This window comes from Trichomycterus rosablanca, chromosome 8 (genome assembly GCF_030014385.1).
Source record: "Trichomycterus rosablanca isolate fTriRos1 chromosome 8, fTriRos1.hap1, whole genome shotgun sequence".
Lineage (NCBI taxonomy): Eukaryota > Metazoa > Chordata > Actinopteri > Siluriformes > Trichomycteridae > Trichomycterus > Trichomycterus rosablanca.
In genome coordinates, this window is record NC_085995.1 from 37,895,158 (window position 1) to 37,908,844 (window position 13,687).

The 13,687-nt window shown below is 42.4% G+C and overlaps 1 protein-coding gene across 1 annotated transcript in view; it reads right to left on the reverse strand.

The window, feature by feature from the left end:
• flt4 (fms related receptor tyrosine kinase 4) overlaps nt 1–4,232 on the reverse strand; it is a 68,597-nt gene extending 64,365 nt beyond the window's left edge. The window contains exons 1-2 of the mRNA XM_062999671.1: nt 4,211–4,232; nt 749–845 (exon numbers count right to left, since the gene is read on the reverse strand). Of these exons, the coding sequence (XP_062855741.1) occupies nt 749–845; nt 4,211–4,232 (119 nt within the window). The remainder of the gene's footprint in view (nt 1–748; nt 846–4,210) is intronic.
• Nucleotides 4,233–13,687: the final 9,455 nt, after the last annotated feature.

Genomic DNA, 13,687 nt, shown 5'->3' on the forward strand with positions numbered 1-13,687 from the left:
ATGGGCCCCAGTGCACCTGCCCCCTCTGCCCCATGGTAGTTACGCCCCTGTGTATGGTCACAAGTGGTATCACAATACAGTAACTTATACTGTATGTAATTTTCTTCAGTGTCATTTTTATATACGCTCTTTTCATTCTGAGGAGGCATCTTACAAGCGTTTGAAGTATGTCTGTGGAAATTTGTGCTCATTTTGTCAATGTTGCTTTATTTAATTTAATTAAAGCTGTTCAGTGGTGCTGAAGTCAGGACTCAGAAGCTTTATAGAGCTTGTTTTGTGCACAGGGGCACAGTCATGTTGGAACAGGAAAGGACCTTCCCTAAACTGTTTCTGCACTAATGGAAGCGTATAAATTCCTTTTATGTAACTGATTTATTACACTTGTTGTGCATACAGTGTACCAGAAGATTAAGCGGCTACTCTAAAATGCTAAAGTTGGGTGGTAGGGCATGCTGAAGGGCAGTTGTAGCTTAGTGGTTAAGGTACTGGACTAGTAATCAAAAGGTCGCTGGTTTAAGCCCCACCACTGCCAGGTTGTCACTGTCGGGCCCTTGAGTAAGGCCCTTAACCCTCAATTGCTTAGACAACATACTGTCACAGTACTGTAAGTCGCTTTGGATAAAAAAGCATCAGCTAAATGCCGAAAATGTGAATGTAAAATCTAATGTGTGGTACCAGCACTGCCCGCTGCACCACTGCTCCGCCTGCTTATTTACAATCACACTTCATAAAGACTTAATTCATTTACCTGCATGTAATAGTCAGTGTGTCCTCGGCATTAATCACGAGCTGGTCTTTACTGATGTCGAGGACAGGAGGGCTCATAGAAAACCCAGCCACCAGACCTAAACGAAAAAAAGAACGTTTGTTAGTGTTCGCAGGTAATGTTTAAACAGCAGTAATAATAAGTAATTTGCATGAGCCTGTATTTATTAAAAGCAGTTTGTCTAGTGGTACATTTTCCTTTAAAAGAAATCCTATAAATCACATGTTCACATAAATCACTCAAGGCCTGCGGGCCAAATCCGGCCCGCCACGTCATTTTATGTGGCCCATGAGAGCTTAAAATACGTACGATTGTCCTAAAATAAACTGGAAAATCAAACATAAACTGCATCTCCCACAATGCATGCCGCCAAGTAACTGCATCCCGTCACTAGATGGCGGTGTTTCCACATCAGCGTTTAACTGAGGCGGTTTTCCAACAAGTGATGTTGAGAAATATTTACAAATAATATTGAAAATTGAGAAAATTTAAGCAGAAGGAGGAAATTTTATGAAAGATGGGAAAGTAAAAACAAGTTTGTGCTTCTCTTGTGTTATGAGCCTGTGTCTGTGGTAAAGGAGTACAATATAAATGTAGATATACATTATAAATATACAGTATAAATTTGGCATTTTGACACCAAACACAGAATTTAGCCTCCAGGATAAACAACAAATTGTCTAAGACTGCAATCACAGCAGGATACGTTACTATCAGCCCTTTGAGGGCCACCATAATGCAGATGTGACCCTCTGTGAAAATGAGTTTGACATTTTGAAGGTGTTGCTATTCTATTTTCATTTACATAAGTCCATAAGTTTGTGCATGAATGTAAGCATATGCAGCTTTACAGTAACGTGTTGGTGAACAAAGCTCAGATGAGATTGGAGTTAGCCGTCAGCCCTCAGAAATGTCAGCTCACGTTAAAAAAAGAAAGACTGATACAGAATGTAGTGTTTAACACCACATTGCACTTGTTCAAGCCCAAAACAGACTTGATTTCTCTTACTAAACAAGAAAAACAAATTAATTATAATTATAGTACAAACAAAATAGCAATAAAACTTTGTAAGTTAATGTAATGCTGGTCTGCCCTGCAAAAACAGGCACGTTTTGTTCACAATCATTTTTGTAAATATTAATAATATAGTGAAATAACGTTGGTGTTTTTACTCTGCCTGCTTCACATTTTATTCCCTATTTTATTGATGCATTTTCTCCCAATTTAGTGTAGTCAGTTTGTTTTCCGCTGCTGGTGGATCCCTGATTGCAGTCGAGGTGGGTATATTGCTGCTCACGCCTCCTCCGACCCGGGCACAGCCCTTAGTGGACCCCTGTTTCACCCAGGCATTCTGCACAGGCACCTCTCTATCTGCCAATCTAAGTCCTTACACAGCGTTTGAAGACCCCACCCACATAGTCCGGTCATCCCGCCCTAGCAGAACCATGTCTGCTGCAGGCACCGCCAATTATGCCCGCTAGATGGTGCCCAGCCAACTGGTGGCAACGGCGAGTTTCAAACCAAAGAGTTCAGAATCTCGGTGCTGGTGTGCTAGCGGAATAGCCCGCTGCGCCACCTGGGCGCTGACACATTTTTATTGCCTGACCTAAACCCTGCTGAAAACCACCAGGATGAGTTGAAACACTGATTGTGAGCACAGCCTTCTTGTACAACGTGGTCATGGTCAGACCTTACAAGTGTTCTTTCGACTGAATAGGCATACATTCCCACATGCACACTTCAGCATCTTGGGGAAAAAGCTCCCCAAAAAAGTGAAGGCCGTCATTGCTTTAAAAAAAGAGGGTGCCTGTACCGCCAAATTAATGCCCATGGATCTGGAATGGAGTGTTTGTTTGTTTATTAGGATTTTAACGTGATGTTTTACACTTTGGTTACATTCATGACAGGAACGGTAGTTACTCATTACACAAGATTCATCAGTTCACAAGGTTATATCAAACACAGTCATGGACAATTTTGTGTCTCCAATTCACCTCACCTGCACGTCTTTGGACTGTGGGAGAAAACCGGAGCACCCGGAGGAAATCCACGCAGACACGGGGAGAACATGCAAACTCCACACAGAAAGGACCCGGACCGCCCCAAATGAGGATCGAACCCAGGACCTTCTTGCTGTGAGGCGACAGTGCTACTCACTTAGCCACCGTGCCGCCTGAATGTTAATGAATTAGTGAAATAACGTTGGTGTTTTACTCTGCCTGCTTTACATTTCTATCACCTGAAAACCACTGAGATGATGTGGAACACTAATTAGGAGACAGTGGTAGCCTAGTGGGTAGAGCTTTGAGCTATCAACCGGAAGATTGGCGGTTCAAATCCAGGCTCTGCTATGCAGCCACTGTTGGGTCCTTGAGCAAGGCCCTTAAACCTGTCTGCTCCAGAGGCGCTGTACGATGGCTGACCCTGCGCTCTGACCCCAGTGTCCAAACGAGCTGGGATATGCGAAGAAAGAATTTCATTGTACTGTACAACTGTATATGTATATATGACAAATAAAGTCTATCTTCTTTATTAATTGCCAGCAACGTGGTCATGGTCAGACCGTACAAGTGTTCTTTTAACTGAATAGGCATAAATTCCCATATGCACACTCCAGCATCTTAAGAAAAAACTTCCCAAAAAATAAAAGGCTGCCTTAAAAAAGGTGGTTGTGCCACCAGATGAATGCCCAGGATCTGGAATGGAGTGTCCAACAAGCTCAATGCAAAGTTTCCAGATACTTTTGGCCCTACAGTGTACGAGCACTTTAAGATAAGATGATCTAAAGTGTTGTTTTGTTTGTCGCTCTGATGGAACCCTGCAGTTCCTACATATCCACAGAACACTTTATAAAGCAGAATGTTTTCCTGAGTGTGGAACGTTCTCAAGCGCTGAACATCTTCAGTATATTTGATAAGAAAGTCAGTGAAGTGAAATCTGCTTATCATCAGGATAACACAGAGAACTGAGATGGTGATTTAAAGTGTTTGTTTTATTTGATTTGCTGCTGTACTGATAACAGATGAAGGCTGGAATCTGAACTGCTGGCATCTCCACCCTGTTCAGTTATTCCATGTGGTATGTTCAAGTGTTTGCTGCCACATTTCGTTCATTTTGTGATATCAAATGAATGATTCCTTCTGGCTGCTCCCGTTAGCGGTTGCCACAGCAGGTCATTCATCTGCATATTTGATTTGGCACAGTTTTTACCCCGGATGCCCTTCCTGGTGCAACTCTCGTATCTATCCGGGCTTGGGACCAGCACTAAGGTGCACTAATGTGTGTCTTTGCAATAGCTAGGTTAACGTAACACCATGCACCTATTTATGTAGGGTGACCATACATCCTCTTTTTCCCAAACATGTCCTCTTTTGCGTCCGGTCGAGATTCGGCTTTTGTAGTCTGCGTGTGTTATTCTTTGTGTGTTTTTGCATTGATTTTACCTTTCTCTTCAGGTCCTGCCATCTCGCGTTTTTGTCTGGGTCTGGATCCTTGGGACGCACTAAGATAAAGGTTTTTGTAACGCCGTGATAGCACCACATTCTGTCAAAATAGCTCTACTATTTCTAATAGATCATGTGTTAAGAACTTAGGGGTGATTTCTGATAACTCTTTTAAGTTTGATAAGCAGATAAGTTCGGTTGTAAAAAAATACACCGATCAGCAATAACATTAAAACCACCTCCTTGTTTCTACACTCACTGTCCATTTAATCAGCTCCACTTACCATATAGAAGTGTGTTAGTGTGTGTTGTGCTGGTATGAGTGGATCAGACACAGCAGCGCTGCTGGAGTTTTTAAATACCGTGTCCACTCACTGTCCACTCTATCAGACACTCCTACCTAGTTGGTCCACCTTGTAGATGTAAAGTCAGAGACGATCGCTCATCTATTGCTGCTGTTTGAGTCGGTCATCTTCTAGCCCTTCATCAGTGGTCACAGGACGCTGCCCATGGGGCGCTGTTGGCTGGATATTTTTGGTTGGTGGACTATTCTCAGACCAGCAGTGACAGTAAGGTGTTTAAAAACTCCATAAGTGCTGCTGTGTCTGATCCACTCATACCAGCACAACACACACTAACACACCACCACCATGTCAGTGTCACTGCAGTGCTGAGAATGATCCACCACCTAAATAATACCTGCTCTGTGGGGGTCCTGACCATTGAAGAACAGCATGAAAGGGGACTAACAAAGCGTGCAGAGAAACAGATGGACTACAGTCTGTAATTGTAGAATTACAAAGTGCTTCTATATGGTAAGTGGAGCTGATAAAATGGACAGTGAGTGTAGAAACAAGGAGGTGGTTTTAATGTTATGGCTGATTGGTGTATGCCCCCCCCCCCCCCCAAACTCTGGGCTCTTATTACACAACACATGACCTTATAACAACAGTAGGACGATCCTACAAATAAAAAACATACATTTATTTGTTTTATTACTTATTATTACATTCAATTTAATTGGATGCAGCAATCTTCCAAAGTCACCTGGTCTACCACACACAAGAGTTTCAAATATAAATAGAGAAAGCAGCACTACAGTTTATTACTAAAGATGATGAAAATGAATAGTAGAGATGGGAGTAGTGAAGCAGGAGTGAAAGACTGATGATGAATAAAGCAGTGGAACAAAGCTGAAAAAAGTGACATGCTAATAAAGTAAAAAAGAAAACACTGGAACTGACTCAGAATTACTCAGACAGGAAGATTTACACGTTACTGGGATAAGTAATCCTTTCAACAGGTACTGCACACTAATCCATGGAATCAGCATTAAACAATTGAGCCCCGTCTGTAAATCACACCAGACTGAAGTAGATTTATTTCCCTCTCTAGGTGCTGTACTTTACAGCGCCACATTAAACTTTCTTCAGCTCGTGAGAGTTTCTCAGATGTGGAAAAGGCACAAGATAAAAGGTCACGCCGCACATGTCTAACCGTCACCGACCACTATTAGTGCGATCACGGATGAACTCTGAGGGCACAAGGCTGAGGAACACGTTACCAGGACACATGGAGCTTCACCTGGACGTGATTAGGGATAAAAGCAGCTCGTAAAACGGAAGGACACATTATACAATAAATGAAGACCCGAGCCGTCAGTCTGTAATTTACTCTCAGGAGTGAATAAGAGGAACAGAAGATCATAAAGCTCATGGAGAGTTCGAGGCAGGAGCAGCACATTTTATACAGTTTACAAGCCTGCAGAGTAACACTGACGGATAGATGATAAAAATAAAGAAAAAAAGCTTTTTTAAAGGGAGAGAATTTTAAAATATTATTTTATCTTAAAACATCAGTTTTTTAGATAGATAGATAGATAGATAGATAGATAGATAGATAGATAGATAGATAGATAGATAGATAGATAGATAGATAGATAGATAGATAGGACGGGCGGACAGACAGACAGACAAACAGATAGACGGACGGACAGACAGATAGATAGACATATAGATCCAGTAGTTAAACAAGCAAAAGAAGAAGAACTAAAACAAATAGAAATAAAGTAAGTAAGGTGTAGCAAATGGACAACGTGCATATATATAATATACGATATGCAAAGAAGTATGTGCAAATTGTGCATCTGGCTTAATAATAATAAAAATAACAGAAGCAGTAGTGTAATTATTCTTGTTAACTATATATACAGATATATAGGTATAAATATAGAAATAAGAATAAAGATATGATTATAGGTATAAATATGTACAATAGGAACAAAAATACGATGTAAAATGCCTTCTCAGCTCAGAAAATTATTATTCTTATGTTTATTGTCTCCAAACTTTGCTAAAGTAACAAGCAGTCAGCCAGTCAGTGTACCAATCCAATATATAACATAAAGCTCCAAAATCACCTCTACTGGCATGTCATCTGTCAGTGTTGGCACCCATTGAGTAAATCCACTTCACTGACTGTCAAGTGCAAATGATCTTTCACCCGACACACAGACCCGAGGGGCATCAAAGAGCTTCTTGCTCTTGTGTGACCTTTAACCCATCATGGATTCTATCACTTTTGTTGACCCTCTGGTGACCCTCTGCCTGCCACTGGCAACAACTTCATCAGACTCTTCCACAGACATGAGAACGTGACAGTATATTATAAACCCACTGGTTTACCACTGTGATAACATCAGATCATCAGAATCAAATCACACGCTTTCAGCATGAATCAAATTTACAACCAATTTACCATTTTTTTTTATTACATTTTAATAATTAATTGTTGACTGAATTGTTGACTGAAAATAAAATTATTAATTTTGTGAAGTAAATTCTCACACCGTTTAACTTCATGTCATGTCCTCCTAATTTCTCTGCTTAAGTATGGCAAGTGAGTTCTCTGTATGTAAACAAGGATATAAGATTTATTATAGCTTGTGACTTCTCTGTGTCCATATAAATATGGCAGGTGACACGGTGGCTTAGTGGGTAGCACTGTCGCCTCACAGCAAGAAGGTCCAGGGTTCGATCCCCTAGTGAATCTGACCCACCTTGACCCTAAATAGGATAAAGCGGTGGTAAAACAATGAACTAATAAATGCTACTGTCCCAACTTTTTTTTACATGTGTTGCAGGCTAAAATGCAGGAATTGACGTTTATTAACAAATGGGGCAGCACGGTGGCCCGATGGGTAGCACTGTCATCTTACAGCAAGAAGGTCCTGGGTTCGATCCCCAGGTGGGGAGGTCCGGGTCCTTTCTGTGTAGAGTTTGCATGTTCTCCCCGTGTCTGCGTGGGTTTCCTCCGGGTGCTCCGGTTTCCTCCAACAGTCCAAAAACATGCAGTCAGGTTAATTGGAGACACTAAATTGTCCCTGACTGTGTTTGATATAACCTTGTGAGCTGATGAATCTTGTGTAATGAGTAACTACCGTTCCTGTCATGAATGTAACCAAAGTGTCAAACATGACGTTGAAATCCTTGTAAACAGTAAACAAACATAAATATGGCAAGTTTGACTGGACAATTACAAAATACAGTGGTACATTGAAACACGGTGTCAATTGGTTCTGGGAGCGGCGTTGAGTTTAAAAGACGTTGAGTTTTAAAGTATTTTTTCTCATAAAGATGTTTGGGAAACCTGTTAATGCGTTCCATGGTCCTGTAGAACTGCAAATATTTTAGGCTCATGTAAAATAATGAGGTTGTTTTTGACACTTATACACTGAAAATAACACAAATATAATATAAAAACACAGAAATACAATTAAAAACCAATAATAATACTGTACAATAAAACCTTTATTGTACTTTATCTTTACTTCTTTATTGTTTCCTTATGCTTCTTAATTAGTGGAGAGAACTTATGAGCAGTAATAACGAAGAGAGTTTCAGTGTTGCCATGTCGTTCTTTTAGTACATTAAACCACATTAAGCCTTTTTAACGATAAGCGTTTTAGACTCTCAGAGAAGCTGATTCTCACAATTTCTCAGAAGCTCGAGCTGTAACACAAGTTTAAAAGTGAAACGGAGGAAAATCCAGATAAACACAGATACATGTGGAGCTTTCAAAGTGAATCTGACGCTTATTCCATACAAATGCAGATTCGTCTCATATTCACACTTTGATGACGTTTTACTGCACCGCTCAAGCCGAGCGCTGAACAAAACGGCAGTCACACACACGTCGAGTTTAAGGGAAACGTTGAGTTTAAGGGTACAAATTTCTTGACGAAGGGTGTTGAGTTTAGGGGACGTTGAGTTATAAGGTACCACTGTACATAAAACAGTAGTGACGAGGGCAGGAAAAAAACAATGTCACCTCACCCTAGGAAGAAGTTTGTCTGGATAATTTAAGAACCCTGAAAAACGTGCCTGCAGTAAATTAAAGGCTGCTGGAATATGTGTGACACTGTCCACAGTCAAGCAAGCTTTACATTACCATAAGCTTCAAGGCCACATCACAAGAAAGAAGCTCCTGCTCCAAAATTAGCACCTTAAAGCTCTGATCACCCTGATCACCCTGACAAACAAAAACATGAGCAGGTGATTTTTACTGGCACTGCAGCCTTTAAGCCCATGACACTGTAAAGCTGGCTTGACTGTGGAGAGGGTCACTCAGATTTTACAGGTCTTTAATTGCTGCTATTAAATACAATAAATAATGTTATATAAAATGAGTTGTGGACGGCATGGTGGCTCGATGGCAAGAAGGTCCTGGGTTTGATTCCTAGATGGAGCAGTCCAGGTCCTTCCTGTGTGGTTTGCATGTTCTCCCTCTCCCCCCTGTCTAAGTCCAAAGACATACAGTCAGGTTAATTGGAGCTGCTAAAATTGCCCTGTGTGTGTGTGTTTGTCCTGTGATAGACTGGCAACCTGGACGGAGTGTTTCCTGCCTTTCGCCCAGTGAATTGTACCCACCACGACCTCGAACAGGACGAAGCAGTGACAAAACAGATGAAGGACTCCAGTTTTGTTTATCTGACAGCGTTCAGTGTGAAGAATGTGCAACAACAGGGACAACGGAAAAGGGGGCAATTACTTATTCATACCGCTGTACTTATTCATATGCACAGCACCACAAAATAGTCAATATTTCTCTTATAGTGAGCGCCAGGGGTAATTAATTCTAAAAACACATAAAGGGTGTGAGGACGAAATGAAGAGTCAGCATTTCTCCGTGCTGAATAGCAATATAAAGCCATCATGCCCATCTCCGTGACCCAGCAACCCTCGTGCCAAGTTCACGTACGTGATCATGCACCTCAAATACACTCTGCCTCGCTGCCCATAATGCATTTCTGTAAATGTTCAACAGCGATCTCTATGAACTGTTTACGATGGACCACTACAGCTCCAATTTTTGTTCCCTTAACACCACGTCTGTAATAAGCTTTAATGTTTTATAGATAATTTCGCATTTCCTTTGCTGTTGTTGTTCTGTTTGTTAATTCTGTTCTTGCAGCCACAACAGTTGCTAACAGGTGTAATAAATCAGTTAAATAAAGGAAATGATATGCAGCAACAGTTTAAGCAAGGTCCTCTCCTGGTCCGCATGACAAAGATTATAAAGATGTGAAGAAAAGCTCGGTTTAAAGAATCTCCAGTGTCCTGCACAGAGCCCTGACCTCAGCCCTACTCCACAGCTCTGGAATGAACCGAAACATCAACTGAGGCTTTCTTAACAGACATAATTGCCCAGCCATACATTTTCAGCATTTAGCAGACGCCTTTATCCAAAGCGACTTACATTAGTTACAGTATACATTACTTGCTCAAGGGCCCATCAGTGGTAACCTGGCACTTGAACCAGTTTTAACATTAAAGCTTATTACAGACGTGGTGAGGTGAACAAGGGAATAGAAAATTAAAGACATAGTGGTCCATCGTACCGGTACCTTAACCACTAGGCTACAACTGCCCTATGTTCATTTGACTAAAGACTGAATGGGCACAAATTCCCACAGACATACTTTAAAGTATTTAAAGTGAGAAGGATTTTTAGGCAGACTAGCATTCGCCTCCAACACGCATTCAATCATCGGCCACTTAGGCACCCAGGTGGCTCAGCGGAATATTCCGCTAGCACACCAGCGCCAAGATTCTGAACTCCTCGGTTAAAAACTCAAAAGTTCAAAACAACTGTGGCAGTTGTAGCCTATCGGTTAAGGTACTGGACTAGTAAGCAGAAGGTCGCTGGTTCAAACCCCACCACTGCCAGATTGCCACTGTTGGGCCCTTGAGCAAGGCCCTTAACACTTAATTGCTTAGACTGTATACTGTAAGTCGCTTTGGATAAAAGCGTCTGCTAAATGTTAATGTTAATGTTAAAACTCGGCGTTGCCACCGGTCGGCTGCCCCGCCATCTAGCGGGCATAATTGGCAGTGCCTGAAGGGAGGGTTGGCCGGAATATGTGGGCGGGGTCTTCAAACGCTGAGTAAGGACCCTGAATGGCAGATAGAGGCGCCAGTGCAGAGTGCATAGGTGGAAAAGGGTTCTGCTTAGGGCTGCGCGTGGGTTGGAGGCGTGAGCAGCAATATACCCACCTCAACTGCAATCAAGGATCCCCCAGCAGCATAAGACAAATTGACTACGCTAAATCATTGGCCACTTCTTTTCCCCTGTTGTCGGTATTGCAGTATGTCGGTATTGCAGTAACCTGTAAATTATTCATCACGCAAGCAGGTACCTCAACCAGATCACAGTGGTTGCATTTCTGCAGCCTCACTGAGAAGAAACTCTCTCTACCTTTGGCCGTTTGTGTCTGTTTGACACCCAGGCAGCTTGATCGCACTGCTGGAGATTCAAGCGCGAGACCTCCGGCTCTCCAGTCCACAGTTTTTAGGTGGACCTGGTTCAGAGGTCAGTTCTCAAATGAGTTCAAATGCTTACCTCACAGGGCAGGTGGACTCTGGTCCAACAGAACATGCAGTCTTGTAAAGCACATGGATCTGGCTGATCTAAATCGGCCACTGGTGTGAGTGAGTAAATGTGTGAGTGGATTAATGCACCATCCAGGGTTCATTTCTGCCCTGAGGGTGCATTGACATGAGAAGCGGCAAAACCGCTTTGGCGCCAGCTGCTCCATTTATTCCTATGGCATACTGCTTAGCTTGCCGCTGTGCTTCCCTGAGTGGCACACACCACATATAATTTCATTAGTGGAGCAAACTTATGAGCAGTACTCATAACTTTTTCTCCTGACTTAAGCGTGTCCAATTGCCCGGTTGCGTCCTGGTTTCTCTCCACCAATGCCGATCCCGCTCTGATTGAGGAGAACGAAGCTAACCCACGCCCCCTCCGACACGTGGGCAGCAGCCGTATGCATCTTATCACCTACACTTTGAAGAGTGCTAATGCGGATCAGCCCTGTGTACGGAGAGACACACCCTGATCAGCACACTCTTTCCTCGTCTCTGTGCAGGCACCATCAATCAGCCAGCAGAGGTCGTAGTTGCATCAGTCTGGCTTAATATCCCCCCCCCCCCCCCCCATATGAACAACAGGCCAATCGTTGTTCATGTAGCTGCTCAGCCTCAGCCAGTAGGCAGAGCTGAGTCTTGATACGATGTATTCGAGATCCCAGCTCTGGTGTTCTAGCATGTGTGTTTACCGCTGCGCGACCTGAGCGGCCTGTCTTCAGATCTTTAAAAAACAACTTTGATTTACCCTCTGATCACAAATTATTATACTGGGACATTGGACATGCGGCCAATTTTGTATTACAAAGACTAAAGTTTGTATACTTGTATTTACTTTATTTATTTATTTACTTATGGCTGTATAAATGTATGTAGAAACAAAAACTGAATACAGTGGAAGGAGTGTATGGATATTGTATATGTAAATAATGTGTAGTGGTCACTGTGTGTAAGTTTACAATGTGAAAATTAATAAAAATACTAAAGATGCTAATAAAGTTCATGTATTAAACTGGTTTTGGGTGACAAGAAAACTGATGTGCAATCACTAAATCTTCACAAACCAGAAAGGACAAGTAATTAAAAACCCATCTTCTCCACTGCACGACAATCATTTTACGAATCGTCCAAGCCGAGCCAAAAGCCTGCTGGGTCCCTGCCTGCTGTCTGGCCATTTCAAAGATCTAATGACCTTCCTTTCTGCTGAACTGTCTGAGTCGTGGGGTTACAGAATAGGACTCAAAGGTCTCCTCCTCTCTGGGGTTTTCGGAATTGTTTGTAGTCTTTCAAATAAACTGTGTGACATGCTGAGGGCGACACGTCGACCAGGGTCTGCAGGAAGCCCCCTCCTCGCCCTCGTCTGTGGTGTTTCAGAGGACGATTTACAGGCCGACGTTCCTGTGCAGAAAGAGGACAGCGGTACAGCCGGCGGTCGCCACCTTGACCCCTCTGCTTCACATCTTCCTTTCAATTGTTCGGACCGAAACGCTGGGAGCTGAAGCCGGGACCCCGCAGAGCTGATTTTTATAAAGCGTGGACAGGAAGCAGTTCTCCAGGGGCGAGGCTTTGTTGGAGCAGTGCCAGGTCTGGACGAGTGTTTGGCTTCACAATGAGGATTTTTGACTTACAGAAATGCCCCTTTCAAAGCAGCTGCTGTTTCTACAATGTCCAGACACTATTTTATAACAATAATAAACACTGTAAATTGCGATGTGATACTCCACAAAGCTCATGTGAGTAACGTGCTTAAATATGTCTGCCAAGTCAACGTAATATCATTTATTCATTCATTTATTTTTCATGCTTAATCATGGCCAGCGCTGCAGTAGATCTGGGGTCCATCACAAGAACGCTGGGTGTATGGTGGAAATATACACTGAACAGGGCACCAATCTAGCGCAAGGCATTTAACATTCATACATCCGTTCTTTTTTTCATAAATTCATACTCATATATCCAAAACAACCCAGATGTACAAGAGAGGCCACATTTCTTTGTCTCTAACGCATTTCCTTAAACCTTAGACACTCTACATCAGTGGTCCCCAGCCACCGCACAGACCTGTACCTGTATTTATTTCTTTTCTGTTTTATTGACATTCACACTCTGAAAGACATCAGTCTGTTCCTCTTGACGTGTTTGACACAAACCTATTTCAGATAGCGAAAAATTAAGCCCACAAACTGAGCAGTGAGCAATCAAAGGCTCAGGGGTTCCCACTGATTTTCCATTATCGATGAGTAGTATTGTTATTGTTATGCACTTTGTGTTTTTTATTATGCTCATCGTATCATTTTAATTTAAATCCCCTCACCCCCGCCGGTCTGTGAAATTATATGTTATATGAAACTGGTGGGGACCACTGATCTACACTAATCTAATCAAAACAGCTGATCTGACGCTCCCACACAGCTCTGTTCATTACCTCTGCTGGCTGGTACCTGAATCAAGACCTTCTTACCATCTAAAACCTGCACCATTGTACCATTGGTCATAGTGTATAACCCAGGTGTGTGAAATTATATCTTGTATGAAATCGGTCCATGGT